Source organism: Harpia harpyja, chromosome 15, assembly GCF_026419915.1.
Source record: "Harpia harpyja isolate bHarHar1 chromosome 15, bHarHar1 primary haplotype, whole genome shotgun sequence".
NCBI classification, from domain to species: domain Eukaryota; kingdom Metazoa; phylum Chordata; class Aves; order Accipitriformes; family Accipitridae; genus Harpia; species Harpia harpyja.
Window position 1 is genome coordinate 443,558 of NC_068954.1, and position 25,698 is coordinate 469,255.

Here is a 25,698-nt window from a genome sequence, read left to right on the forward strand (position 1 = left end):
GCCCGGGCTGCAGGGGGGCCCGGGGAAGCTGCTGCTGCTGCACCCACCCGGCTGCAGGGAGACAGAGCGGCCAGAGCCCAGAGCTCAGCCCTGAGCGCCAGCTTCCCTGGCATTGCTCCCTGCCGCCCGGCCCGGGCCAGGGCCGGATCCTGCCGTGCTTTGGCCTGATCCATTCCCACCCTTGTGAGTCCGTGTCTGTTGCACCCATGGAGTGTGTGTCTGTCCATGTCTTTGTGCAAGGAGTCCAGCGGGCAGTGGCAGAGCCCGCAGCCGCCAATAAACTTGTTGGAGAGCAGCAGCAGCGGTGCAGGCAGCCAGGAGGGGAGTGGGGAGGGGGGACGGCCCCGGCCCCCTGCGAGGGGCAGAGTGCAGCCAGAGCTGGGCCCCAGGGCAGCACCGAGATGGCCGCCCCAGGCACCGGCGCCTGTGGACCCGCGCCAGGACCACAACCAGCCTTTACAAAACAAACCACATTTACTGCACAGCTGAACACAGGCTCAATGTGAGCAACTTCAGAGCTCCTGGCAACCCTGCCAGCCCCATCTGCCCTGCCCAGGACAAGGCTGACCCCCCCAGCGCCCCTGCCTGCACCTGCACGGGGAGGGGGCAGCCGGCAACGCGGGGAGGGAGGCAAGAGCAAGCACGGCCCCACGCAGGTGGGGGCCTACGGGTGCTTCCCCAGCGTCAGGCCCCAGGACCCACAGCTCAACCCAGGGACACACACCGGTCCCACTGCCCCCCACCCCTGCACCAGCTCAGACCAAACAGCGCAAAAAGATCCTTCTGGGCCTGGAGCACGATCCCAGGTGAACAGCCAGGAGCAGCCGTCCCGCCCCAGAGGTAGGGGCCCAGAGGGTAAGAAGCACCTTGAGGGGGCACACAGCCCCGCCGGACAGCACAGCCTGCCCCCAGCCCAAGCTCCTGCCCGGGGTGAGCACGTCTGGCAGCAGCACAAGGGATCCACCGCGCTACTCTGCCGGCAGCAGGGATTGCTCGGCGGGGCTGGGGCTGCCGGGCTTGTCCCCATAAAGGTTGCTGAAGCGGGCACGGCGCTCCGGCAGCAGCTGGCGGCCCACGCCGGAGGCCAGTCCCACCAGGCAGTGTGCCCGAACGATGCCTGCCTGCCCACCCGACACCAGCCAGCCGTGCGAGTCCAGGTTGGGGCTGAAGCGGACCTGTGGGAGGAGAAGGGGGTCAGGAGGGGAGGGGGCCAAGGCATGGGGACCCCAGCACCCAGGAAGCAGCGTGGGTAGCGGGGCAGAGGCAGACCCTGCCTGCAGCAGCCGTGGCCTCCTGCCTGCATCCTCCTGGGCTGCGCGCGGGGCTGCGGGCTCAGTGCAGCCCTCTCACCTTGTGCAGGGACTCCAGCTGCAGGCGGTCGAGGCTCAGCTCTGCCTTCACCTCCTGCGTGTGCATCCTGCGCATGGGCTCCCGGCTGGGGAAGTTCTTGAAGCTGCGCTGTGAAGCGGCGGCACTGCGGTGGGCTGCGTGCCCGGGGCAGGAGTGCTGCGTTCACAGCAGCCCTGGCGGCACCAGCACCACAGCAGAGGCAGGTGCTGCTTGGCCAGGGGACACGGGTCGCCCGCAAGGTCACCCGCCAAACAGCCATGGCAAAGGGCAGCAGGAGCCAGACCCCAGGGAGGGCCTGGGTAGGGCGGCCAGAGCGCAGCAGACCCCAACCCACCTCCCTGGTGCCTCCCCAGCAGCTCTGACCCACAGACTCGCTCCCCCTCTCTAGGGGAGGAGCATGGCACTGGTGCCCCACGCCAACACCTCCAAACACAGCCCGGCACACCAGGGAGCAGGGGCCCAGGCAGGCTGTGACCCCCCCAGGCTGCTTCCCAGGGCTGGGCGCTCCAGACTGCTGCCACAGCCAGGACACCGAGCACGCTGCTCTGCCCGGGGCTGACGCCCAGAGCCATGCCCCCCACCACCCTGTGCCCAGGGAACCAGGGGCTCCCTGCCTGGGGGACCCCAGCCCAGGCCAGCAAGGCAGCCAGGCCAAGGCTTCGCGGAGGCCGGGCAGCCCATCCCCATGCTCTCAGGACAGCCAGCCTGGACTCCACCGGAGGTGAGGGGCTGCCACGTCGGAGCAGCATCTCCTTGTCCTGCAGCTCCCACTGCCCAGCCACAACACCAGAGGCCCCAGCCCCGCTCCCACGGATCCCGCTCACGGTCAGGACCACCCAGCCCCGGGGCCTGCCCCCCGTCCTCTCCTACCAGGTCTGTGTCCCGGAATCGGATGTAGCTCTTGGTCACCATCTCGCTGTAGAGCCTGGTCTTCGGCAGCACCTGCTCACCGCCCTCCGACCCGGCGGGGCTGCAGGGCAGCAGGTCGGCTTTGTAGACCGGCTGTGGGCAAGATGGGGCTCAGGGCAGTGCGGGGGGTCCATCTGCTCCTCTGCAGACAGGGACCACCAGGGACTGAGCGGGGCTGGGGGCAGGGGAGAGGAAGGAGGTGCTGCCATAAGGGCAGGGGACAAAAAGGGCCAAGCATGCCCCATGTATAAGCCTAACCCCAAAGGTCCCATGCCCATGGCCGAGGCTGCTGCCACTGCCCTTCCCCACCATGCAGCCCCTGGCCGGGCGGGAAGGGCACAACACATGCACACGCATGACGTGTGCGCACACACACGTGTGTGGGGGGGAGCAGAGGCCCTGAGGCTGGCTCAAGACGCTCTTCCAGCAACCCAGGAACACAACTCCCACCCTCCCCAGCCCCACGCGTGTCGCGGATGGGCCCTGCTGAGCACGACGGCCTCTTACAAATCTGCGGTCTGAGGACCGCTTGACGTTGAGGGGATTGACGGCCAGGTCGGGCAGCACCGCAGCCACTAGCTCACCGGTGATGTCTCCTGCAGCCACCGTGTTCAGCCAGTCCGAGCCAGATATGCTCTACAGGAACAGACAGCTCTAGGGCGCGGGGTCCCAATGGGCTCCTCACCACCCTCAGCCGGGCCGCAGCACCACAGACCTCAACCCCTGGGCACCACCCTCTGCCCCCCACCCCGGGAGGGCCGGGCTTGGAAGCGCAACCAGCTTGGACACAGGCAGGGACATCACTTCACACGGCTGCCACGGTCCCTCACCTGAGGGGCAGAGGGTGACCCCAAGAGCCAGGGCCTCACACGGCCAGGCGGCATCACCCCCACCCGCAGCTGTGGGACCCAGCTGGCGCTGGGTTTGGGGCGGGTGCCCACCCCTCTGACATGGCCCCCAGGACAGAACTGCCCTGCACCAGCCTCTTACCCACACAGTCCCCTTGCGAGGGGCTACAAAATAAGCCTTGAAGCCCAAGTACCCGGCATCAATGTAGTGGATCCCACAGAGACCGTAACTGCAACAGAAAGGGAACAGATGAGGACAGAACTCTGCACTGCCACTCCGAGACTACGAGAGCCAAGCATCAGCCCACCTCCCCAGAGACCCCAGCACCCAGGCGGATGGAGGGGCGCTGTCCTTGCCCTAGCAGCATGTCACAGCATCACGAGGCAGCTCAGGGCAGCTCCCAAAGGCTGAGAACACACCAAGACCCCAGAACCCTTCTGCCAACTTGTGTCACCCTGGGGCCACGCAGGAGCCCTGCTGGCCAGCCCAGCTCAGAGGCCTCGTCCTTCCCCTTGCCCACCTTGCTTGTGCCCCAGGATGATGCGGCCGAGGGGATGGCAACACTGCACAGCTGTGGTGTGACCCAGCACAAGTAGAGTCTGCCCTCACCACGGCACAGCTGCACACTCCCAGGGAAGGAGAGACCAGAGGGACCCCGTGGAGTAAGACCAGACCCCAGCAGCGGGGCTGGCCCTGGGCACGGAGAGGGCACCACGATGGTCCCAGCACTCACGAGGCATAGCAGTTGTCCTGGGCCACGGTGACCCCGTTGTAGGGCAGCAGCCAGGCCACCTCCGTGCTGAGGAACCGCTTGATGCTGTTGATGGGCTCGTACAGCCGCCGCAGGTCCCAGAACTTGATCTTACGGTCGCTCCCTGCCGTGACCAGGAAGTTGCTGAGAACCAGGAGAAAGGCAGCACTGAGACTCCAGCGCAGAGCCGTGCCCCGTCCCTGCTGCAGGGACAACATGTCCCACAGCACAGCACTGCTCCCACAGGCAGTGGCTCAACCCCCTCTCACCCCGAAAAGCCCAACCCAACCTCTTCGATGCCTCAGAGGGCCAAGTGCCACCAGCAGCAAGTCCTCTTAAGCCCATCTCAGCAAAGGACCCTCATCTGCAGGAGTGAGCCCGCTCTCCCAGGCAGTGCCTGCACCACCACCAGCTCCCCGGCCCTCACCTGTCGGCCTTGCACCACTCGATGCTCCGGACTGCGTGGTCGTGGGCTAGAAAGCACCGGAAAGGGTAGAGCTTGAGGGAGCCATCGGGCTGGCGCACACACTGCAGCAGGGACTTGGTGAGCAGGTTCCAGACAGCCACAGTACCTGTGGGAGGAGACCCATGCCCATGAGGAGCTGCCCCAGCAGCTGCCCTGCAACTGCGCCAGCACTGCAGAGGACGCCCAGTACTGCAGCGTGGGATCCAAGGCAGCGCAGGGCTGGGGGACAGGCAGTGGCACAGGCAGGGGCTGCTGGAGCTGCAAGGTACAGTGGCTGAGCCAGGGCTGGAGCTGGGGCTAAGAGCAGGACAGGATGGCTCGGGTACAGCAGGTCCTGGCCTGAAGCCAGACACACAGCTACATCCAGGCAAGTCAGCCAGATGTGGATTAAGCCAGAGCCACGTCCTGGAGCCACCAGGTACGTGAGGGTGCCTACGGTCCGCCCACGATAAGCTGTCCCCCTGTCCCAGGGACAGGCAGAGAGGTTCCTGCACAGTGCCTTCCACTTGCTGCTGCTCATGCCGACGCTGCCCCCGTACCTCACCCTCAGGGTCCCCCACTCCCTGCCCCAGGCCAAGGCTGAAGGAGCAGAAAGCTCTGTGTGCATCTCTGCCTGCTGGAAGGCAAGGGCTGCTCCCCAAAGGCTCTGCTGTGGGATGCAGGCGGGGGACTCACCATCATAAAAACCAGCTGCAAGGTGATGATGGGGCTTGGATGGCATCCAGGAGAGGCTGAAGCACTGGCCGCACTCGGACGCATTCCCCGCCTGGATAGAGCCCACCTGGAGTGTGGCAATACACTGGACCTGGAGGCCAAAAGACAGACATCAGTCACAGCCCCATGCTGGTGCCATCCACGTCCCAAGAGCTGGGGACACCCAGGTTTGGCAGCATGGCTCTACTGTGCCACCCCAAACACCCTGGGGCTGGCGAGCTCTGCAGGCGTCTTGACTCCTGCCCCAGCTCTCCCACCTGCACCAGCCAGGAGGCTTGCTGGGTGCCAGCCCCGATGGGGGACCGCAGTGGTAGAGGACACTGACCTTGCAGATAACGTGCTTGTGGAAGGACCCATCTAGAAGAGAGCAGAGGAGGGTCAGGACAGGCACCAGCTTCCTAGAAGCTCCCTGCGGTAGGAGCCCGGAGCCTGGCTCACTGCTCCCCACGGCCCTGGCCAGGGCTCCCAGTCCCTGTGTGCCACCCATCCGGACCAGCGTCCCCACCACAGCCGACAAACGGCAGGCGAGCACACCCAGCAGCAGAAAACAGAGCGCACAGAGCAGCAAATCCAAGATCAGGCAAGTAGCAAGACCTCCAGGAGCTGGACCTGCCTGTGCTGGAGGAAGCAGCACCTCGAAAGGCGCCACAGGCAGAGATGGGACAGGGGTGACACTCCCCCCACACCAGCCATCTTCACCCTACCACAACCAGCTGCCTGCCTCAATAGAAGACGTCTTCACCAAACTCAAGGGGACCCAGTGGCACACAGGGGCCAGATCAGACCATGACTGCCCTGGGCATGAAAGGAGCAGCCGTGCAGGACAGACTGCTCTGCTAGGCAAAGGCAGCCAAGCTGGCCAGGGCAGCCAGTGATGAGGGCTGGAGCAGCCCGGGCAGCCACTCCTGGGGAGGGCAGACTGTGCAGAGACCCCTATGCCCAAACGGCTCAGGAAGAGGTGCCCGCAGGACACCCCACGCACCAGCTTTGTCCACCAGAGAATCTCCCCCGCCAGCGACACACGACACGAGTGCTGTGGGGCCCCCATCCCGCACCTCTTGGGCCAGAAGGGCCCCCCTGTCCCCCAGCGCGGGCCTGTCCTCAGGCACAGTGAGCACCAGACAAGCACGTCTGCACCCCAGAGCGTGACAGTCACAGGCGGCGGCAGTGTTGTGCAGAGATACGGAGGAGCCATGCATCTTCTCTGGCACCTCCATGACAGCCAGGACACGGCATGGAGAGCAGCCCTGGGCTCTCTCAGGCAGAAACACCAGGTGTGGGTACCCGGAGCCCCAGAGAGAGCCAGCACAGCCACGCTGACCCAGCAGCTCCCAGCAGGGCCTCAGCGCGCCGCAGTCTGGCACTGATCCTGCGGCTGCAAACCGGCACCCCCAGCCCGTCTGCGAGGCACAAGGACAGTACGTGCAGCCGCAGCCAGGCTGACGCTACGTGACAGGACCCGGCCTGCCCGCAGGAGCTTTGCAGGCTGGGGAAGGATCCGCGCCTGCCGCAAGCTCCCCACGTGGGGGCTGCGGCAGCCAGCGCAAACCACCCGGAGCCGGCACTCCAACGGGGGGGCGGGAAAGGCAGCGCCAGCGGCCAGCGCGGGGCTGGCGCAGGCGTCAGCGCGACGTGCTGATGGGGACCGGCACCCACGCTCGAGTGCAGGGAACCCATTTCCCATTGTCAGCCATGGACATGCAGGCTGTCGGCCACGGCTGAGCGACCACGAGCAGCACGCACAGGTCATCAATCTCGCTCGGCTCCCAACGGATGAGACTATTACAAGCACCATTAGCCCAAACCAGCCGAGCGCTCAGAGCCCCAGATCCCTGCTGTGATAAACAGCTCGAGCTGGACTGGAATAAGCAGCTCTGCCACAACAGGACACACTCCCAGCAGCAAGAAGGGAGGTGGGTAAAGGCTCGGGAACACACTACCACAGCTACGCCTTGCCCTGCAACCCCACTCCAGTCACAGCAACACTGCTGAGAGCACCCAGCTTCAGGTAGGGCTGCCCAGGAGCCATGTCCCGGCTGGGCTGCTGCAGCATCCCCCTGAGACTAAACCTGCCTCTGGGTCAGCAGCACCTTGACATCCTCTGACATCAAAAAGCAGCCTCGCTCCTCCCCGCTGTCCCTCTCTGCCCCACTACACACAGCTCCCGGGCAGGGCGATGCTGGCCTGGGCACTGTCCCGCTGCATCTGGTGAGCAGGGTCTGCCCCACGGCAGTGCCCCAGCCCAGCCCCCTCGGCACAGCAGGCCCCCTCGCATGTGGGCAGAGGGGCCCCAGCCCCGGGGCTCGCACGCCGCCCACCCCGGCACGGTGGGACGAGGGCCAGGACACCCCTGCCCGGTGGCGCGGCTCTTCCTACCTTTTACCTGGGTTCTCTTGGAGCGCTGCAGAGCCCCGGGGTGCGGGAGGGAGTACAGCACCACCTTGCCATCCGAGAAGGCCACGGCCAGCAAGCCCAGCCGGCTCATCTGCGGGTGCTGCAGAATGACACACAAGCTCAGCCCCAGGGTCACCATCTCCCGCCGGGGAAGGCAGGGCTTTAGTGAGGGCATGGACTTAAGAGCCCCGGGGGAAACAAAGGCAGCCCCCCCAGGGCCTGGGCAGCCCTTCTGGCAGCACACTCACCTTCCTGGCAGTGGTGGGCGGCTCCCAGGCACCGCTGGGGCAGAACTTCATGTCCCAGACGCAGCCGTGGTCAGCAGCGACGGCATAGGCCAGCCCGGCTTTGTCGGCAGAGCTGCAGGCACGGGTTGAGCCATGAAGAACGCAAGAGCTGGTGCCCAGCAGCTCCAGCATACACCAGCAGCGAAGCTAGCTACGAGCACAGCCCCCACGGGGCTCAGGCCGTGGCTGGCAGCTCTGGGAGACGACGAACCTCACCACCCTCTCAGCCGTGGAGGGACAAGAGGTAGGGCCCCTGCCCCATCCCTGGGAGCCAGGCAGCCCCCAGCCCCTTCCCCAGGGGGGCCGTTCCCCAGGCCAGGCCACTCACCCCTGCTCCTGCTGCAGTGTGCCCAGGCCCCAGAGCTGCAGGAGCGCAGGGCCCCCATGGAGCCCAGCCACACTGTGTGTCTCCTCCATGCTCCCATGGCAGTAGAGAGCCACGTACTGAGAGGCCGCTGAGCCTTCTGGGGATGGGCACCACTCCATCGCCCACACAGGGCCGCCCACGAAGAAGGACACGTCCAGGCGCTCCTCGTGGGGCTGCAGCGAGTTGAACCTGCCAGCAGGGAAGCAGGTAAGGGCACAAGGCAAGAGCAGCACCACCGCGGAGCGGGAACACGTGAGCTGGGCAGGGCAGCACCTGGCTGGCACAGAGCCCTGGCACGGGGCCAAGCAGCGGTGGGACCCCAGGGCATGCTGGACAGGCTGGCTGCTCAGACCACCGTCACTCCTGCTGCCCTGGGGTGGCCGCCCGGCCCCTGGACCTGCCGGGGCCACAGCCCTGGGGGTTACTGCCTGTCCCAGGCACAACACCCATCACCCCAGCAGTGCCCCGGGGCAGCCCGCCACGGACCTGTTTACCCTGTACAAGACACCATCATCTTCGATGCCCTCCCGCTGGATGGAGAAGAGGGGAGACTTCTCCTCTGCCGGCAGGTACGGGGCAGCTTCGCTGGGGAGGCAGAAGAAAGTGAGAGGACATCTCCCCACCTGCCCCTCACCCAGTCACCTCCCCAGCACAGCACCATGCCCCAGCACCCATCCCAGCCTCTGCACAGCCCAGCATGTCCTGCTGGCGGCCACCCTGATGGCTACTAAGACTCCATGGCCAAATCCATGAGACCCACTGTCCTGGTTTCGGCTGGGATAGAGTTAACTTTCTTTCTAGTAGCTGGTATAGCGTTATGTTTTGGATTTAGTATGAGAAGAATGTTGATAACGCACTGAAGTTTTCAGTTGTCGCTAAGTAGTGTTTATACTAACTCAAGGATTTTTCAGCTTCTCACGCCCAGCAAGCAAGAAGGCCGGAGGGGCACAAGAAGTTGGGAGGGGACACAGCCAGGACAGCTGAACCAAACTGGCCAAAGGCCTATTCCATACCATATAATGTCATGTCTAGTATATAAACTGTGGGGAGTTGGCCTGGGGGGTATCGCTGCTCAGGAACTAACTGGGCATCCATCAGCGAGTGGTGAGCAATTGCATTGTGCATCATTTGTTTGGTATATTCTAATCCTTTTACTATTATTGCTATTCTATTATTGTTATTATTATTATTATTATTATTTTCTTCTTTTCTGCTCTATTAAACTGTTCTTATCTCAACCTATGAGTTTTACCTTTTTTTTTCCTATTCTCTCTCCCATCCCACCAGCTGTGTGGTGCTTAGTTGCTGGCTGGGGTTAAACCACAACATCCACAAAGCCCACGACAAGAAAGCCCCATCCTTTCTGCTGGGGCCTGATCCCACCAGAGGGGTGCAGGAGTACAGCACCCACCATGCCCTCGTTCTCCCCCAGCCCTGATGGCTGGGACCACCCACTGTCCCTGCCCCAGCTCACCCCGAACATTGCCAGGACCTGCCCCATCACGCAGCCTGAGTGCAGGCAGTGCCTGTGCTGTGTGTCCCTCCCAGCCCCTCTCCCTTCCTACGTTGCTCTGACAGTACCTTTCAGAGAGACATGTCCACTTGTGTGCCAAAGGAATCCAGTCGGGAAACTCCCACTGCGAGTACTTCTGATCTCGCCTGCAGCAGATGTGCCAGACCTCAGCGACAGCCCCACTTCCCAGCCCAGGCCCTGCCTGCAGCACAGGCATCCCCATGCCGAGGGCTCTCAGCCCCTGCCCTTCCCCACACCCCCCGCTTGGCCCAGCCACTCCACCACCCGAACGCTGACACTCCCGACGGCACACGCTCCTTTCTCCTCACGCCTGTGATAGCGAGGGTCCCCAGGGCACCAACAGCCACCGCTCCCTGTAGCCCAGCCTGAACCCCCCAGCACCTCCTCAAGCCCCCACTCACAGGCTGCAGGTGAGGCTGGAGCACTTCTCCACTGGGGCCATGATGGAGTTGTGGAAGCCGTTGGGAGCGAGGCCTCGGCACTGGGGCTTGGACCTCTGGGCACAAGAGCAGACTCAGAGCAGGGCCCGGCCAAAGGGTCTGGCCCGGGTTGCCCCTGCCTGCCCAAATGTTCCCACGAGCCCCTGGGGGGACCCGCCTGTCCTAAACGGCACCGATGCAGGCCACAAGCACAGAGCTCTCCCCCAGTCCCAGCAGCAGCAGCCACCAAGACCATGTCACGCTGGGCTAAAGATACAAAGTCCCGTTCTGGGGACTTCCACATACTACAGCACAGCCTCCAGGACCCTGCCTTTACCTCCCATCAGCTTCAGCAGGAGCCCAAGACCTCTGCACCCTCTCCCAGGAGTACCTGTCACCCTGTCCCTATCCACCCTCACTCGGAGCTGCCACTGCCCGCAGTTAAGCCGCAAGAGCTCATGCCGGGATTCACGGCTGACGGGCACTGTGCCATCCCTGACTGAGTACTGCTTCAGGGCTGTCCTGCCCCAAACAGCCGGGGGTGGGTACACCACATGACAGCTCAGACACTTCGTGTTGTTCATGCCGGGCCAAAGGTAAGAAGCGGCCAAGGCAGAGACTTTGCCCTTACCCCTGAAGACGACATCCTCCCACCGTGTCCTCGGACCACCTCCAGCTCTGGCTCTGACACCTCACTGAGTGGCGCGTCACTCCCCTCCTCCTCCTCTGCCTGCAGCAACACCTCCTTTGAGGGCACGAAGTCAGCATCTCGCGCAGGATCATCACTATCTGTTTCCTCCTCCTTTCTTCTCCGGCTCCGACGCTTCTTCTGGATACACTCAGGGTCTGGCTCTTGGGCACCCTCGGTGGGAGCCGGAGGCTGGTACACAGACGTCAGCTCCTCTGCCAGCTCCTGCAGGTACAGCAAAGCCCTGGGACACCAAAGGCATTGCCCGAGGTGAGCAGAGGGACTGCAGAGGGACCAGGTGGATGCAACCCTCCAGCTCATGGTCTGGGCGAGCAATTTGCTCCAGCCCTGCCCAGCCGGGCTGCAGCAGAGTCCATCTGGATGCACTGCCAGGCTCCAGGCCAGCCACTCGGACAGTCAGCATCCCCTGCCCCTGCCCCTCCCCAGGGAACGCCAGCCTCCCTGGGTCTCTGGCAGCAGGCAGGGGAATGCATCCAGCAGGCAGAGCAGCGTATGGCCCTTTGCCAGCCACGAAGCAGCAAAGCCACAGATCTTCCCATGAGCGCCCTCAGCAAAGGGAGTTCCCGCACTGGGCACCCTGCTGCAGGCGCTGCACCCTCCCTCTGCGCAGCAGAGCGAGGGGACCGGGGCACAGCAACTCCGCCAGTTCTGCCCCTGCAAACCCAGGGCTCCTCGCACAGGCACTCAGAGAGCACAGGCACTGCCTGAGCTGCCTTCAGAGGCCCCAGAGCACACGGGCTCCCCCGAGGACTCCCCTTTACACAGTGCATGGCTCGCACAGCCTGTTCTCCTCCCCACCAGACAAGCCTCTTCCTGGCTTTGTCAGGAACCAAGGAAACCTCTTCCCCACTGCCGTCAAACACCCACCGCACGTGAGCTCATCTACAGCCCCTGCTGTTCCCCACACCCCCATGCTCCTGGATCCAATCACTCTCCTAAAGTGGGAGAAGATCGCTCCATGGGGAACCAGTCTGTCCCACTGATGTGGGACAAAGTCCTTCAGGAAAGACACCAAGCCCCCCCCAGGCAAGACAGAGGTCTCAAGGAACCACTCTGAGAGCGGTATCTGTCTGTCCTTGCAATCTCCCTGCAGCACTCGCCTCCAGACCCCCGCATCCGCTGCCCCTGCTTACACTTTGGCTGCCCGTCTCTTGGGGCGCCCGCCGGGGGTGGTCTCCAGGCCTTCTGCCACCTCGCTGCTCCCCAGCATCTTCTGCACACAGATGGGCTCCGGGGTCGGGCACTCCAGGTCCTGAGACAGCTTCAGCAGCAGCATCTCAGTCTTGGACTTCCGCCCACGCTTCCCAGGTGCCTTTGGGGGCGGCACGGACCCATTCTCAGATGTCCTCGAGGGCTCGCCGCACCCCTCGGTCTCCACAGGGGCTGGGCCATTGGGGTCACTAGGACTGCTTTTCGGTTTTTGGTTTCGGACAGTTTTTTTCTGGGACTTGGTAGCTTCTACTCCCTCCTCAGAGTGGTCCAAAGCATCCAGATCTCTGAGCGGCGACAGTTCCCCTGCCCAAAATCAACAGCCAGAGTTAGCATGAAAACACAACAGGGCTCTCCCACCACCTCTTGGCACGGCAATCCACCAGGCTGCCACCACCCAGCCTCCCGGCTGGGAGAGACATACGGACACAGGGTCAGAGGTACGGACACAGGGTCGGACACCTGTACCAGGGCAACGTTTCAAACACGCTGACGGGAGCGGTGAGTCCAGCTCAGCTCCAGGCCGAGGTGAGCAAAGCCGGAGGCTCGGAGCAGCGACAGGAGAGCAAGCAGCATCTCCAGCCCCGGCCTCTCTCTCCGCCTGCCCCACGCAGCCCGGAGGACCGAGTAATCCCGCCGGGCCACGATGCGGTGCCCCGGGGAGCGACCCCCCGCCCAGCACCGCCGCGATCCCTCCCGCAGCGGCGGGCACGGCCCCGGGGCACCGCCCGTCCCCGGTACGTACGGAGCTCTCCCTCCCGTGCCCGGCTGCGACTCCGGCTGCGCCCGGTGGTCACCGATCCCCGTCCCGACCGACCCCGGCGGCTCCGCTCCCGGCAGCGCGGCCCGCGGGCGGCGCTGGACGCCATCCGGGCGGGATCCCGACGGGCTCCCGGAGCCGCCGCCGCCCCCCCGTTGCGGGCCGCGCCGCCAGCACGGAACCGGAGGCGGAAGTCGCAGCGCGGCGGTGGCGCGGGGGGATGGCGTCACGTCGGTAACGTCATTACCGAAACGTTCCACGCCCTCCCCAGCCACGTGGCTGCGCCCTGATGGCAAGTGGCTCCGCGTCCCGCCGGCAGCCCGGGAGGCGCACGGAGACGCGATCGCCTCTCTCCCCGCACAGCCGCACACGTCCACGCGTGAATAAGAGGTGTCTGGACAGGACAGTGCGGGGTCAGCGGGCGGGAGGCTCCGCCAGACACCCCAAACTGAGGGGACACCCGGCGTGGGGTAGAACGGGACGGGACGGGGACGTGTGAGGTGATACAGCACATTATGACAGAGCAATGACACCAATTAGGCGCCTCCCCGCGGCAGCTGGCGCCGTCCGGCCGTCCGTCCCCGGCCGTCCGTCCCCGGCATCTAACGGGTGACCGCCGCCGGGCGAAAAGCAACGAGCACGGGCCCATCTCCTGGGTCCAGCGCTGGGTTGAGGGAGAGTACTGACCTCATTGCGCTACAACAAACAATCCAAATACTCCTTGTCGTTTTTGCGTCTCGGTCTGTCCGCACAAACTCTGCTTTTTTTACTGCAAAACCAGGGGAGAGCGCGAACGCAGTCCCCCACTACCACAAATTATGCAGTCGAGTTTCCCGCATTTGGGGAAATCGCAGGGGTCAGCACACCCGGAGTGCAGGGGATGAGCCTCGCCCTGGGAAAACCACCTGCCTGATCATGGTGTCTCCCCTGCCAGGTAAGTATACCTCCTCTCACGCCCGACAACGCCGCACGCACCACCACCTACTCCCAACACACGGACACGCGCGCCCACAGGCCCACGACACGCCCACAGGCCCACGACACACCCACACCCACGCCCACCATTCACTCGAAACCCCACGCTTGCCCGTCACGCGGCGCCCACGCAGCTCCTGCGACGCCCGTGGCCGGCGTCTTCTTGTAATGGCGATAAGTCCCGCCATCCCGCGCCGTGCCTGATCTGCATGCACACGCCCCCGTCCCGCAAAGCCCCGCCCCTGGCGGCCCGGAGAGCCTCTGCCGCCGGCGGCGCGATCTGCGAAGCCACGCCCCTATCCCCAAGGCCCCGCCCCGGGTCACGCGCGCAGGGCAGCGCCACCGGGTGGCCTCGGGGAGCGCTCCCCCCGCCCCTCCCCGGCCGCCCGCGGAGGTGCCCCCCCGACCGCGCCCGCCGCGTCGGCGATAGTCGTGACAGGACTCGGGGCGTCGTCCCTCCAACCCAGGCCACAGCGTCGGGAGCGCCGCGGGGACGGCCAGCGGGTCCCCGGCGAAGCTCGGGCGGCGCGGGGAGCGTGCCGAGGCCGCAGCCGGGAGGGCGACCGGGGGGCAGCAGGCGCGTCCCGGCCCCGGGGACCAGGCCGGGCGAGGTGAAGCCCCGCGGGAGCCGAGCGGCCAGGGGTGCCGGAGAGCGTGGGCAGGGTGCTGTACGCGGGGGACCTGGTGACACCGGAGGTGGCAGAGGCGGAGGCGTCACCCCGGGCTTTGGGGTCCCAGCACCCCGAGAGCGGGGAAAGGCTGGAGCAGGGACGGTGTGCCCCAGGACGGGGATCAGGGCAGGGAGCGCTGCAGCAGCCCAGATGCACACGAGCGCCAGGGCCCGACGGGACGGTGCAGGCGTGCCACGCCAGCTGGCAGAGCGTCATCCACCGTGAGCCACGCTCGGTGACCTGTGATCGGCCACCGTGATGGCGGAGGTGCCGGCGGGCTGCAGGAGGCAGATGTTGCCCGCGCCACACGGGGCCGGTGCCGGCGCGGGAGCAGCCGAGCCCGACAGCGGCGCGGGGGCCTGTGAGGCCTGTGAGGCCTGTGGGGAGCGTCGGCTCCGCGGTGGGCGCCCGGCGACAGGGACAGACGGACGCCAGCCGACCCACGGCCGGGGGCGGGGGCACGCAGATCGCGCCGCCGGCGGCAGAGGCTCTCCGGGCCGCCAGGGGCGGGGCTTTGCGGGACGGGGGCGTGTGCATGCAGATCAGCACGGCGCGGGATGGCGGGACTTATCGCCGTTACACGAAGACGCCGGCCACGGGCGTCGCAGGAGCTGCGTGGGCGCCGCGTGACGGGCAAGCGTGGGGTTTCGAGTGAATGGTGGGCGTGGGTGTGGGTGTGTCGTGGGCCTGTGGGCGCGCGTGTCCGTGTGTTGGGAGTAGGTGGTGGTGCGTGCGGCGTTGTCGGGCGTGAGAGGAGGTATACTTACCTGGCAGGGGAGACACCATGATCAGGCAGGTGGTTTTCCCAGGGCGAGGCTCATCCCCTGCACTCCGGGTGTGCTGACCCCTGCGATTTCCCCAAATGCGGAAAACTCGACTGCATAATTTGTGGTAGTGGGGGACTGCGTTCGCGCTCTCCCCTGATATTCTGTTTCGAAGAATAGGTTGAAGTTCGTGTTATGTATCTTAGTTAGTCATGATAGTTTTGCTTCCCCCGCCTGTTTTTGGGCTTTTCTGTGGTTCTATTGGTGTCCTGGCTGTTCCGAACGGCGGTGGCCAAGCTCGGGCATGTGCCCTGCTTAGACGGACCTACCCCGCCCTCTCCGCAGCCGCCGCGGACCACGACCCGTAGCAAAAGACCGCCCCCCGCCCACGTAATGCCTTCTCTTTCCGCCACCTCTATCTTTCCCACAGGAAGACCAGCTCCTGCGACGCCCGATGGCCGGCGTCGTCGTGTAACGGGGATATGTCCCGTCATCCCGCGCGGTGCCTGATCTGCATGGACACGCCCCTGACAGCCCCGCCCCGCGTATTCGCGCTCCAGGTCCTGCTGAGACCCCGCTGCACTTCCCCGCCGCACGCCCGCAGCGCAGCGGGGTTTCGGGGCTCGGGTCCAAGGAGCGGCGGGGACTCTTCCCCAGCGGAGCGGGTGGGGAGAGGGGGCGCCCCCAGCCCCTTGAGCCGGCTCCCCAGAGCTGCCTGGAGGGTCCCGCACTGGCCCTGAGCAGCTGCCTGCACCGCTCCCTGCCTGTCCCAGGAAGGAGTCAGACAGACACATGGAGAGGATGCTGCGGGTTTTATTCATCCCCAGCCCACACATGGCGAGCCAGACCCCAGGGCACAGAGCCCCCCGGGACACAGAGCCCCCAGCACCCAGAGCCCCCTGACCCTGGCCTCAGCAGAGGCGCTGGTGCAGGCACCCCCTCCCCGCTCAGGGGGTCTTGGCTTTCCGGCGCTGGGTGCCCCACAGCAGGAGGGACAGGGATAGGGTGACGGCTCCCAGGATCCCACAGAAAAGCAGCACAGGGAAAGTGCCCTGCGAGGAAGCAGCAGTGAGTGGCGCTGCCCCCCCACCGCACCCACGCTGCTCTGGCTGGGGGGTGTGCGGCGAGGGGGGGTCCTGTCTTGCAGGCACTCACCTCCCGCAGGCACTTGTAGCCATGGAAGGGGCTGTTGCAGAGGCACTGGACGAGGCCAGGGCCATCCGGGGCACAGGCAGCGTTCTCAGGGCACAGCCAGGCTGGCAGAGCAGAGTGGGGGGTCACAGGGCCAGGCCAGGGCCAGCCCCCACCTGCCAGACCCCCAGACACAGCACCTCCACCCCCCCGCCATACCGAGCTCCACGGAGCTGTTGCAGAGGTTCCTCTGGCCCTGGCAGAGCCTGCTGCTCCCGTGTGTCGTCACCTCCTCCCAGGCGCTGCTCCCGCCTGGGCACTCCAGTGCCAGCGGCACCGCGCTGAGGAGCAGAGCTCAGCACCTGGTGCTGCAGTGGCCCCGCACCCCCCCCCTGCGCCAGTACTCACAGGCGCTGCAGGTAGGTGAAGCCCAGGAAGGAGCCATTGGGAAGAGGCGTCAGGGGGTTCTCTGTCAGGTCTCTGCAAACACACACCGGGTGCATGGAGCTTCTCGGCAGGGCTGCTCTCAATCCCTACATGTCCCAGCCCATATGGATACTGGGGGTCGCCCTGACCCTGGGGCAGGACCCTGCACTTGGCCTTGTGGAACTTCATGAGATTCGCATGCGCCCACCCCCGGCCTGCCCAAGTCCCTGGGGATGGCATCACCCCTTCCCTCAAGCAAATTAGCCGCACTACACAGCTCGGTGTCACCCACCTGCAGACCTGCTGAGGCTGCACTTGACCCCACAACATCATTAATAAAGACATGGGACAGTACCGGGTCCCCTGAGGGACACCGCTCGTTACTGATCTCCATTTGGACATTGAGCCGTTTGTTGGACTGCTGCTCTGTGGACGCGGCCATCCAACCAATTCCTTATCCATCTAACCGTCCATCCGCCAAACCCATCTCTCTCCAATTTAGCGACAAGGATGTTGTGTGAGACCGTGTCAAAGGCCTTACAGAAGTCAAGACAGATGAATCAGTTGCTCTTCCCTTACCCACCAGCACGGTCCCTCCATGATAGAAGGCCACCAGGTTGGTCCAGCAGGAATTGCCCTTGGGGAGGCCATGCTGGCTGTCACTGATCACCTCCCTGTCACCCACACGCCTTGGCAAAGCTTCCAGGAGGACCTGCTCCATGCTCTGACCGGGCACAGAGGTGAGGCTGCCTGGTCAGTGGTCCCCAGAGTACCCCCTTTTAGAAATGGGGGTGATGATTGCCTTTTTCCAGTCACTGGGGACTCCCCCTGATTGCCACCGCTGTTCAAACAGCATGGAGAGTGGCTGGTGTCCTGTGAGCAGCAGGCTGCTGGGGGGATGGGGACCAGAGAGGCAGGGCTGCACTGGCCCGGGGGCCCATCGGGGCAGGGGGGAGGGTCCCACCAGACCCCCTGTCCCTGCTTGGCCCAGCCTCTTGCGGGGAGCAGGGGGGGGGGACACAGCACGAGGGGGGAACATGGACTCACAGGACGATGGCGGCCGCGGCCTCAGCCAGCCCTGGGGGGAGGCTGCGCAGGGAGCAGTTGCTGAGGTCGAGCCTGCGAGGGGGCAGCAGTCAGGGGAGGGGAGGTCAGCGTGCCTGGCACCCCCTGCACCCCCATCCTGCCTGCCCCCCCCGCACCCCCCCCGTTCCCCTGTGTCCCCCAACACCCGCCCTGTCATCCCCCTGCACCAGGCACCCTCCCGCACCCCGAGCACCCCCGACACCCTCTGCACCCCCAGTGCACGCCTGCCTCGCGCCCAGCCCGTTCCCGTTCCCCTCCCGCTCCAACCGTGCCCCCCCACGCCGTCCCACCGTCCCGTACCCGAGCAGACGCTCCGGGTGGGCTCCCCGTTCCCGGCAGCAGCGTCCCTCGCTCTCGGTGCCGGCCTGGGACTCGCAGTACCGGGCTACGATGGAACCGTTCCGCAGCGGCCCCGGGCAGCGCCCGCACACCTGGGGCGGGCGGCGTTCGGCGGGGCCCGGGCAGCGCCGGCAGCCACGGGGGCACCCCCCGACCCCCGGTACCCCCCGGCACCCCTGACTTCCCGGGGTTCCCCCCCCCCCCCCGATCCGAGCGCCTCCGACACGGCCACCCCCGACCCGGGCACCCTCCGACTACCGACGCCCCCCGGAGCCACCCCGCCGATCCGGGCACCCTCCGACCTCCCCCCGACCGGGCACTCACCGACCCCCGGGCTCCCCCCCGGAGCCCCCCCCGCCGCCGACCGGAGCACCCTCCAACCCCGGGCACTCCCCGACACGCACCCCTTCCCCCGGCATCCCCGATCCGGGCATCCTCCGACCACCACCGCCGCCGCCCCCCGAGCACCGGCACCCCCCGGTCCCGGGCTCCCCCCGGCCCCGCCGCTCACCGCCGCGCCGCCGGCGGCCCCGGGCAGCGGCGGCAGCAGCAGCAGCAGCGGCGGCAGCAGCGGGAGGAAGGCGCCCATGGTCCCGGACGAGCCCGGGCACGCCCCGCCGCCGCCGCCGCCGCCGCCGCCCCCTCCTCCTCCTCCTCCTCCGGGGCTCTTCCGGGACCGCCCCGCCGGACACGCCCGGTATGAGGGCGCCCCCTGGCGGCCGCGGGGGCGGGGCCGTGCCCCCGCCCCGCCCTCGCCCCCGCCCCCGCCGCCTTCCCGGTCCGGCCGCCCTCTGGACCCCGAGCGGGGCCGCGGCGAGGGGCTGCCGGGGCGCGGTGACCTGCCCGAGGCAGCGGAGCGCGGCCGGGACCGGGGCGGCCCCACCCGGAGCCCTGTGTCCCGTCTGCCGCCCCAAGCCCCCCCGCCCCGGTGGCCGGTCGCTGACGTCATCAGGGCGCGCGGTGGCGGGTGGAAGTGGCGGTGAGGGCAGAGCTGCCCCGCTGCCTGGCGTCATTAGGGCGCGCCGGCGGCTGTCAGCGCGGCACGTGGGCCCAGCACTGCCGCGCCGGTCGCCGCCGCCGGTGAGTCTCGTACCGGGGCCGCCGGGGGCCCCCTCAAGGTCACCGTGTCCCGTCCCCCCCCCCCCCCCCCCGGCTCCGGAGCGGCCCCGCCGGGCTCGGACCACACGGCGGGACCGGGGAATCATCCCGCGGCCGCCCGCCCCGCCTCGCCCCCGGCCGACACCGGGGTCACTGGGGACAGCGGGGGCGGCCGGGCCTCGGGCTGGGGACAGCGGGGACGCCGGGGACGGGGGAGCAGGGCCGTGGCCCGGGGTCACCGGGGCTGGGCGGCGGCGGCGTTTCGAGCGGGGTCACCGGGGACACGGGGGAGAATGAGGAAGCGTAAGGCAGGGGACACCGGGGACGGGAGGGCCGGGCCTCAGGCAGGGTCACCGGGGACACCCTGGCGCCGGGGGAGCGAGGCCTTGGGCCGGGGACACCGGGGGACACCGAGGGGCCTCGGGGAGGGTACAGGGAAGCCTTGGGCCGGGCCGCCCCCCCCCGGGGCTGCCGGGCCTTGGGCTGCGGTGCCGGTGGGGCAGCCGTCAGGGACGGTGCTGCTGCCGCCCGCCCCGTGTTTAGTCTCCGCGGTGGAATGCGGTGGGGTGACCTTGGACCCTGCCCGGGAGCTGCGCCGCGACCGTGGCATGTGAGGCGGGCGGGCGCTGCCCTCTCACCCGCTTCCCACCCGGGGAAGAGGGCCCCGTGCCAGCACGGCCGCCCCAGTCCCCTGGCCCCCGCGGCGGGCAGGCCCGGGCAAGCCGTGCCGGGTGCAGGGGTGCCAGGCGGGGCTCAGCCTAATCCCCCCAAGTATGCCCCGGGCGGGCATTCCTCCGGGGATCACGGTGGGCGCAGTGCCAGCCCCCGTCCCCCACCCGACCCCGCCACCGGCAGCCTGGCCTCATCCTCCACGTGCCCTGCGCTGCCCCGTGGCAGCCCCTAACGCTGCCCCGCTGGTACGGCGGCGTGGAGTGCCTCCACATCCTGCCCCACCGGTGCCTGCCATTCCCCTGGCACTCGCCGCTCCTGGCTCCCTGCTCCCCGCAGCCCCCTGCCCGCTGGCGGAGGCGGGGGGGGTTGTCCCTGCCCGTGCCCCCTCCCTGCTCTGCTCCTGGGGCCACCCGGCCGCCCCCTCCTGCTCCGCAGGGGCCGGAGCCGGGGTGGGGGCAGAGGCCCAGCGGGGGCCTGTGAGCAGGGCAGGGGGGGTGCCAGGGCCAGCAGCAGCTCAAGCGTCTGCTCCGTCTGGCTGCTGCCCAGAGCCTCTGAGACTGGCAGTCCCCATCCATCCGTCTGTCTGTCCGTCCCCAGCTGTGTGGGGCACCTGTTGTGGGGGTCACCCTGCCCAACCTCTGCTCAGCTGGGCGAGGGTGCCAGGGCTTCTCCTCGTCCGCGCAGACTGGGCTCTGCTGCTCATCCGTCCGCCCTCCCCAGCCCTGTCCATCGGTCCTGTGGGTCTGGGGGCTGCTGGCGGGGCTGGTCCTGCAGGGTGGGCTGCTGTGGGGGCGGCTGCTCTGGCGCTGGCTGGGCTGTGCCAGCCCCAGGGCGGCTGGCTGGCGCCAGAGCCGGGGTGGTTGTGCTGGGTTTGGCTGGGCTCTCGCACCAGGGGCGGCTCTGCCAGGCTTGGCGGGGCTGCACGGTGCTGGGATGGTTGGGTCATGTTGTGTTTGGCTACGGTAGGACCGGTGCTGCCGGGCTTGGCAGGGCTGTCCTGCACCAGGGGCGGTTGTGTTGGGTTTGGCCACACAGGGCTGGTTCTGCCGGGTTTGGCAGAGCCACCTGGAGCTGGCAGGGCCGGTGCTGCTGTGGTCCTGGGTGGGACTGTTTTTGCAACTGTGGCCTCGGTGCTCTTTGGAAGAGGCGCCCGTTTCCCTTGGCGGGGGCAGGTCTGGCAGCCCGGGGGGTGGGCGCCGCCGTGCCGAGCCCAGCCCAGAGGGAGGAGAAGGGTTAAGGGGCCGTTCCTCGCCCCCCCCACCCCGCACCAGGTCCTTGAGGCTGAGGGAGAGGAGCAGAGCGAAGGTCCCTGCAGTGTCTGCTGCAGCTCCTGGTGTGGCCCGCCCGGCGCTGACACCCGTCCCTCCTCCCGCAGCTCCGAGTGCCGGGGAGATGCTGGCCAGGACCTGCTGCCGGGGTGGCTGCCGGGGCTCGGCATGCCTATGAGGCCGGCGGGGTGCAGCCGGGGCGGGCGGCTGTCCAGCGGGACAGCGGTAACAGGAGACGCTCGCCATGGAGTTCACGGTGGTCGACTACAGCATCTTCGCGCTGCTGCTGGTGCTGTCGTCAGCCATCGGGCTCTTCTACGCGCTGACCGGGGACCGGCAGCGCACGGTGCAGGAGTTCCTCCTGGCCAACCGCAACATGGGCTTCCTGCCTGTCGCCCTCTCCCTGCTGGCCACCTTCCAGTCGGCCGTGGCGATCCTGGGTGTGCCGGCCGAGATCTACCGCTTCGGCACCGAGTACTGGTTCCTCGGCTGCTCTTACTTCCTGGGGCTGCTCATCCCGGCCCACGTCTTCATCCCCGTCTTCTACCGCCTGCGCATCACCAGCACCTACGAGGTGAGTGGGACGTGCAGGCAGGCGCGTGGCCTCGGGGGATGAGCTGATGGCGCCCGGTGGGGTTCTCGGCTCCTGGTCCCTCGCTGCACTGTGCCCCTGTCGTGGACCCCAGCCTGCCGTGCCCCCCAAACGGGGCTCCCACCCAGCTTGTCCAGCGCCCATGCTGTCCCCCGCCCTGGGCACCTCGCCTGCCCCAGCCAGTGCTGGCCGGCCCTGTTGCGTCTCTGCGGCAGCAGGAACCAAGGTGCTGGGGGAGGACTGCCTGACCCGCTCCGCTTCCCCACTGCCATGGGGGGGACACGGGGGAAGCGGGGGATGTCCCCCCTGCTCAGGACCCCACGTCTGGGCAGGACAGTGCCCTGACCCGTCTCCTCCACAGTACCTGGAGCTGCGCTTCAACAAGACGGTGCGGGTCTTCGGCACCATCACCTTCATCTTCCAGATGGTGAGTGGGGCGGGGGGGGTGGGGGGGCACAGGGGGCCATGCACGGCTGCAGCGCTGCTCTCCCCGCAGGTCATCTACATGGGGGTGGTGCTCTACGCGCCTGCGCTGGCCCTCAATGCAGGTAAGGGGGGACAGGAGCAGCGGGGCGATGCTAGAAGCCCCATCCTGCGAGACTGGGGCTGCTACCCCCCCAGGCTTGTTAATGGCCTCTGTTGCTTCCAGTGACGGGCTTTGACCTCTGGAGCGCGGTGCTCACCATGGGGCTGGTCTGCACGCTGTACACCACGCTGGTGAGTCCCTGCCCGCCACGCCGCAGCGGTGCCGGCTGCTGCCTGGCCGTGGGGTGCCCCATGCCCCTGCCGGGCTGCAGTGACGGGTGCTGTGCCTTTGCAGGGCGGGCTGAAGGCTGTCATCTGGACAGACGTCTTCCAGACGCTGGTGATGTTCGCGGGGCAGCTGGCCGTCATCCTGGTGGGCGCCCAGCGGGTGGGCGGCATGGCCCGCGTCTGGCACCTGGCGGAGCAGGAGGGCAAGATCTCCGGCATTGAGTGAGTGGCCCAGCCGTGCCGCGCCCTGTGCCGAGACACCTTCACCCACCCGGAGCTGGGCACCCCATGTCACGCCATGGGGACGTGCAGGGCAGCTGGGAAGGGGAGAGGGACCCCGGCATGGATCGGGGGGGAGTGGGCTGTTCCTGCCACCCTCTTTCCCGTGGGGTGTGGGGTGCCAGTGAAAACCCGGCGCCGTGACCCTCCCCGCCGGCGCCTCTCCACAGCCTGGACCCTGACCCCTTCAAGCGGCACACCTTCTGGACCCTGGCGGTGGGGGGTGTCTTCATGATGCTGTCGCTGTACGGGGTGAACCAGGCGCAGGTGCAGCGGTACCTCAGCGCCCGCAGCGAGCAGGAGGCCAAGCTGTGAGTGGGGCCGGGGCTGGGGGTCCTGCGGCCAGGATGGGCCCCTCTGCCACCCTCCCTCGCCTCTGAGGGTCCCGCGGCCGGGACGGGCCCCTCTGCCGCCCTCCCTCGCCTCTGACGCCCGCCCGGCGCCCGCAGCTCCTGCTACGCCGTCTTCCCCTGCCAGCAGATCGTTCTCTGCCTCAGCTGCCTGACCGGCCTCGTCATGTTCGTCTACGACCGGGAGCACCCGCTGGCACCCACCCAGCGCCCCGGGTCCTCCGACCAGGTGGGTGGCCGGGTGTTGTTTCCGCCCCTTAGCCCTCCTGCAGCCCGCAGGGCCGGACCCCGCTCCCCCCGGCCCTGCAGGCACTGACCCCCCTGCCCCAGCTGGTGCTGTACTTCGTGATGGATGTGCTGCAGGACCTGCCAGGGCTGCCCGGGCTCTTCGTCGCCTGCCTCTTCAGCGGGTGCCTCAGGTGAGCAGGAGGCCCCAGGGCCGGCAGGGCTGAGGGGGGGGTCCCGGCCGAGCCCCCTCTTGCTCCCTTTCCTCCCCAGCACCATCTCCTCCGCCTTCAACTCGCTGGCCACGGTGACGATGGAGGACCTGGTCCGGCCCCACTGCCCCCGGCTGTCGGAGTCACGGGCCACGCTGGTCTCCAAGCTGCTGGGTGAGTGGTGGGGGTGGCACGGGGGGGGGGGGGCTGACGCTGGCAGTGGGGGGTCCCCAGCACCACTGTGACCCCCCACTCCCTTCCCCAGCTTTTGGTTATGGATTGCTGTGCCTGGGGATGGCTTACGTGTCCTCCATGCTGGGCCCCGTGCTGCAGGTAGGGATGGGGGTGTGGGGCCCCCCAGCTCCAGCACCCAGCCGGTGGGTGGCCGGTGCCGGCTGCGGGCCGGGGCGAGGGGCTGGCGCTGAGGGCGATGTCCCCGCAGGCAGCCATCAGCATCTTCGGCATGGTGGGGGGCCCGCTCCTCGGGCTCTTCTGCCTGGGCATGTTCTTCCCCTGCGCCAACCCCACGGTGAGTGTCCCCCTGCCCAGCCGGGGGCACGGACCCTGCGGAGGGGCAGTGCCGGGGGGGCTGGGGCACCTTGAGCCTGGCTGGGGGTCAGCACCCTCCCTCTCTCCTGTTGCAGGGTGCTGTTGTGGGGCTGCTGGCGGGCCTGGCCATGGCCTTCTGGGTGGGCATCGGCAGTCTGCTGCACAGCATGGGGGGGGCCCCCCCACCCAACAGCACTGTGCTCCCCCCCGTGGGCAACCTCACCACCATCCTCGCCACCACCCTGCTGGCCCCCACGCCGGCCCCCCAGAGGTGAGCGGGGTGGGGGGCTCGGCGCCGGGGCGCTGCGGAACAGGGGCTGCGGGGGTGCTGCTCCGTGCACCCCACCTCTTCCCCCCACCTGACCCCCATCTCCCCCAGCCCCACAGGGCTGCAGAAGTTTTACAGCCTGTCCTACATGTGGTACAGCGCCCACAACTCCACCACCGTCATCCTGGTGGGGCTCCTGGTCAGCCTGCTCACCGGTGAGTGTCGGGGGTGGGGGGCTGGTGGCAGCTCCCCCCACGCCGCTGACCCTCTGCTCTGCCCCCAGGCCCCACGCCGGCAGCGGCCGTGGACCCCCGCACCATCTACCCCGTGCTGCCTCGCCTGCTTTGCTGCCTGCCCCAGAAATACCGGCAGAGGCTCTGCTGCGGGGTGGACTTCCCTGCCCAGGTGAGGGGCCCAGACCCCAGCCCTCTGGGGGGGGGCGGTAGCAGAACATGGGGTCGATCCCCCCCTCTGGGCTCCTGCTGCCCCCCCGTTCTGTCCCTGCAGGACGCTGACCATGCGGATGCCACGGTGAAGAGCAACAGGGTGCCCAACGGCCTGGCCCCCCCCGGCTACAGCCGGCGGGAGGAGGAGGGACAGGGCTACATCCGTGCAGCCGGGGCCCCCGCCTATGCCCTGCAGGAGACCTCCTTCTGAGCCCCCGCCCCCCCCCCGACATGGGGGTCCCAGCCACCCCATGCATCCTTCCCGAGTGCCCCCCCGGCCAGGGGGCACGGACCCCCTGTGGAACGCCCACACGCAGCCGGGGAGCACCAAATAACCGGGAGGGGCTGGGTCCCTGCCCGGGGGGGGCTGGCCAGGCTGCACCCCCCGCGGGCAGCACAGGGCTTCTCTGCCTGCACCCGCGGTGGGCTGGCTCCCGAGCCTCGGGCCCTCCATCTGGCCGCACCGGGGCCGCTGCCAGTGCCTGCGCCGGCCCCTGCCCCCCGGCTGGGGGGGGGGTGTCTGGGACCAACGGGTGTGGGGGCGAGTCAGAGCGGTGCCCTCTCCCCCACCGGCTGGGGCGCTGCCCACGTGCCTTACCGCACCACTCCCGGGCCGGGGGCTGCCCCGCACCCCCCCCCCCCAGCCCCCACCATCACCCATCTCTGTGTTCGTTGTCCTGCCAATAAATGGTTCTGGAGCGCAGGTGTCGGAGGAGCCCTGGGACCAGCCCCCTCCCCACCGTCCCTTGGGAGCCTGCAGGGACATGGGACCCCGGTCTCCCAAAGCAGCGGGGGGGCCCTGCTCTCCCCCCGGAGCGGGATCCTCGCCAGCCGGGGGAGATTTATGGCAGCGGCCTTGGCCCTGGCTCCTTTCCC

General features: G+C 67.8%; 3 protein-coding genes and 2 non-coding genes across 13 annotated transcripts; 2 read left to right on the plus strand and 3 right to left on the minus strand.

Moving 5' to 3' along the window:
* Window positions 1-455: 455 nt before the first annotated feature.
* GTF3C2 (general transcription factor IIIC subunit 2) lies at window positions 456-12,931 on the minus strand. Of its 7 annotated transcripts, none has more exons than XM_052809743.1 (18): window positions 12,704-12,930; window positions 11,883-12,264; window positions 10,672-10,972; window positions 10,023-10,117; window positions 9,669-9,746; window positions 8,574-8,672; window positions 8,049-8,276; window positions 7,682-7,793; window positions 7,416-7,533; window positions 5,365-5,396; window positions 5,001-5,130; window positions 4,287-4,431; window positions 3,842-4,003; window positions 3,250-3,337; window positions 2,767-2,895; window positions 2,221-2,352; window positions 1,351-1,453; window positions 456-1,175 (listed from the first exon to the last, which is right to left on the minus strand). In XM_052809743.1, exons 1-18 carry the CDS (start codon window positions 12,825-12,827, stop codon window positions 706-708), a joined length of 2,928 nt encoding a protein of 975 aa, XP_052665703.1. In that variant the 5' UTR covers window positions 12,828-12,930; the 3' UTR covers window positions 456-705. The 7 variants fall into 7 exon arrangements, 5 of the variants coding, with proteins under 5 accessions (XP_052665703.1, XP_052665707.1, XP_052665708.1 ...); XM_052809745.1 differs by having other exon boundaries at window positions 722-1,175; window positions 1,351-1,458; XM_052809746.1 differs by having other exon boundaries at window positions 722-1,175; window positions 1,351-1,458; window positions 12,700-12,786.
* A 565-nt stretch (window positions 12,932-13,496) lies between these two features.
* On the minus strand, window positions 13,497-13,660 carry LOC128152270 (U1 spliceosomal RNA). The gene has a single exon (XR_008238583.1). It is a non-coding gene; the product is annotated as a U1 spliceosomal RNA (small nuclear RNA).
* A 1,463-nt stretch (window positions 13,661-15,123) lies between these two features.
* On the plus strand, window positions 15,124-15,287 carry LOC128152259 (U1 spliceosomal RNA). The gene has a single exon (XR_008238572.1). It is a non-coding gene; the product is annotated as a U1 spliceosomal RNA (small nuclear RNA).
* A 638-nt stretch (window positions 15,288-15,925) lies between these two features.
* Window positions 15,926-18,744, minus strand: ATRAID (all-trans retinoic acid induced differentiation factor). Of its 2 annotated transcripts, none has more exons than XM_052809984.1 (7): window positions 18,622-18,744; window positions 18,072-18,136; window positions 17,733-17,804; window positions 16,668-16,739; window positions 16,479-16,600; window positions 16,284-16,384; window positions 15,926-16,180 (listed from the first exon to the last, which is right to left on the minus strand). In XM_052809984.1, the coding sequence occupies exons 1-7, from the start codon at window positions 18,697-18,699 to the stop codon at window positions 16,076-16,078; spliced, it is 615 nt and encodes a 204-aa protein (XP_052665944.1). In that variant the 5' UTR covers window positions 18,700-18,744; the 3' UTR covers window positions 15,926-16,075. The 2 variants fall into 2 exon arrangements, with proteins under 2 accessions (XP_052665944.1, XP_052665943.1); XM_052809983.1 differs by having other exon boundaries at window positions 18,072-18,202.
* A 319-nt stretch (window positions 18,745-19,063) lies between these two features.
* SLC5A6 (solute carrier family 5 member 6) lies at window positions 19,064-25,531 on the plus strand. 2 transcript variants are annotated; one of them, XM_052809981.1, is made up of 16 exons: window positions 19,064-19,190; window positions 21,256-21,722; window positions 22,102-22,167; window positions 22,237-22,288; window positions 22,390-22,457; window positions 22,561-22,715; window positions 22,943-23,083; window positions 23,222-23,351; window positions 23,453-23,541; window positions 23,621-23,733; window positions 23,825-23,892; window positions 24,002-24,088; window positions 24,204-24,379; window positions 24,488-24,591; window positions 24,660-24,781; window positions 24,884-25,531. In XM_052809981.1, exons 2-16 carry the CDS (start codon window positions 21,393-21,395, stop codon window positions 25,031-25,033), a joined length of 1,851 nt encoding a protein of 616 aa, XP_052665941.1. In that variant the 5' UTR covers window positions 19,064-19,190; window positions 21,256-21,392; the 3' UTR covers window positions 25,034-25,531. The 2 variants fall into 2 exon arrangements, with proteins under 2 accessions (XP_052665941.1, XP_052665942.1); XM_052809982.1 differs by lacking the exon at window positions 19,064-19,190 and adding an exon at window positions 19,263-19,511.
* The last annotated feature ends 167 nt before the right edge of the window (window positions 25,532-25,698 follow it).

Coding starts and splice junctions, on each gene's coding strand:
- GTF3C2 (XM_052809743.1), bottom strand. CDS start 12,827: ATGGCGTCCAGCGCCGCCCGCGGGCCGCGCTGCCGGGAGCGGAGCCGC. Junction 10,118..10,671: donor GGAGGATGTCGTCTTCAGGG/GTAAGGGCAAAG, acceptor TCTTGTGCCCAG/AGGTCCAAGCCCCAGTGCCG. Junction 4,004..4,286: donor GAGTGGTGCAAGGCCGACAG/GTGAGGGCCGGG, acceptor CCTGGTTCTCAG/CAACTTCCTGGTCACGGCAG.
- ATRAID (XM_052809983.1), bottom strand. CDS start 18,699: ATGGGCGCCTTCCTCCCGCTGCTGCCGCCGCTGCTGCTGCTGCTGCCG. Junction 16,385..16,478: donor CAACAGCTCCGTGGAGCTCG/GTATGGCGGGGG, acceptor CTGCTCTGCCAG/CCTGGCTGTGCCCTGAGAAC. Junction 16,181..16,283: donor GCTACAAGTGCCTGCGGGAG/GTGAGTGCCTGC, acceptor GCTTCCTCGCAG/GGCACTTTCCCTGTGCTGCT.
- SLC5A6 (XM_052809981.1), top strand. CDS start 21,393: ATGGAGTTCACGGTGGTCGACTACAGCATCTTCGCGCTGCTGCTGGTG. Junction 21,723..22,101: donor GCATCACCAGCACCTACGAG/GTGAGTGGGACG, acceptor TCTCCTCCACAG/TACCTGGAGCTGCGCTTCAA. Junction 22,289..22,389: donor TGCGCTGGCCCTCAATGCAG/GTAAGGGGGGAC, acceptor TGTTGCTTCCAG/TGACGGGCTTTGACCTCTGG.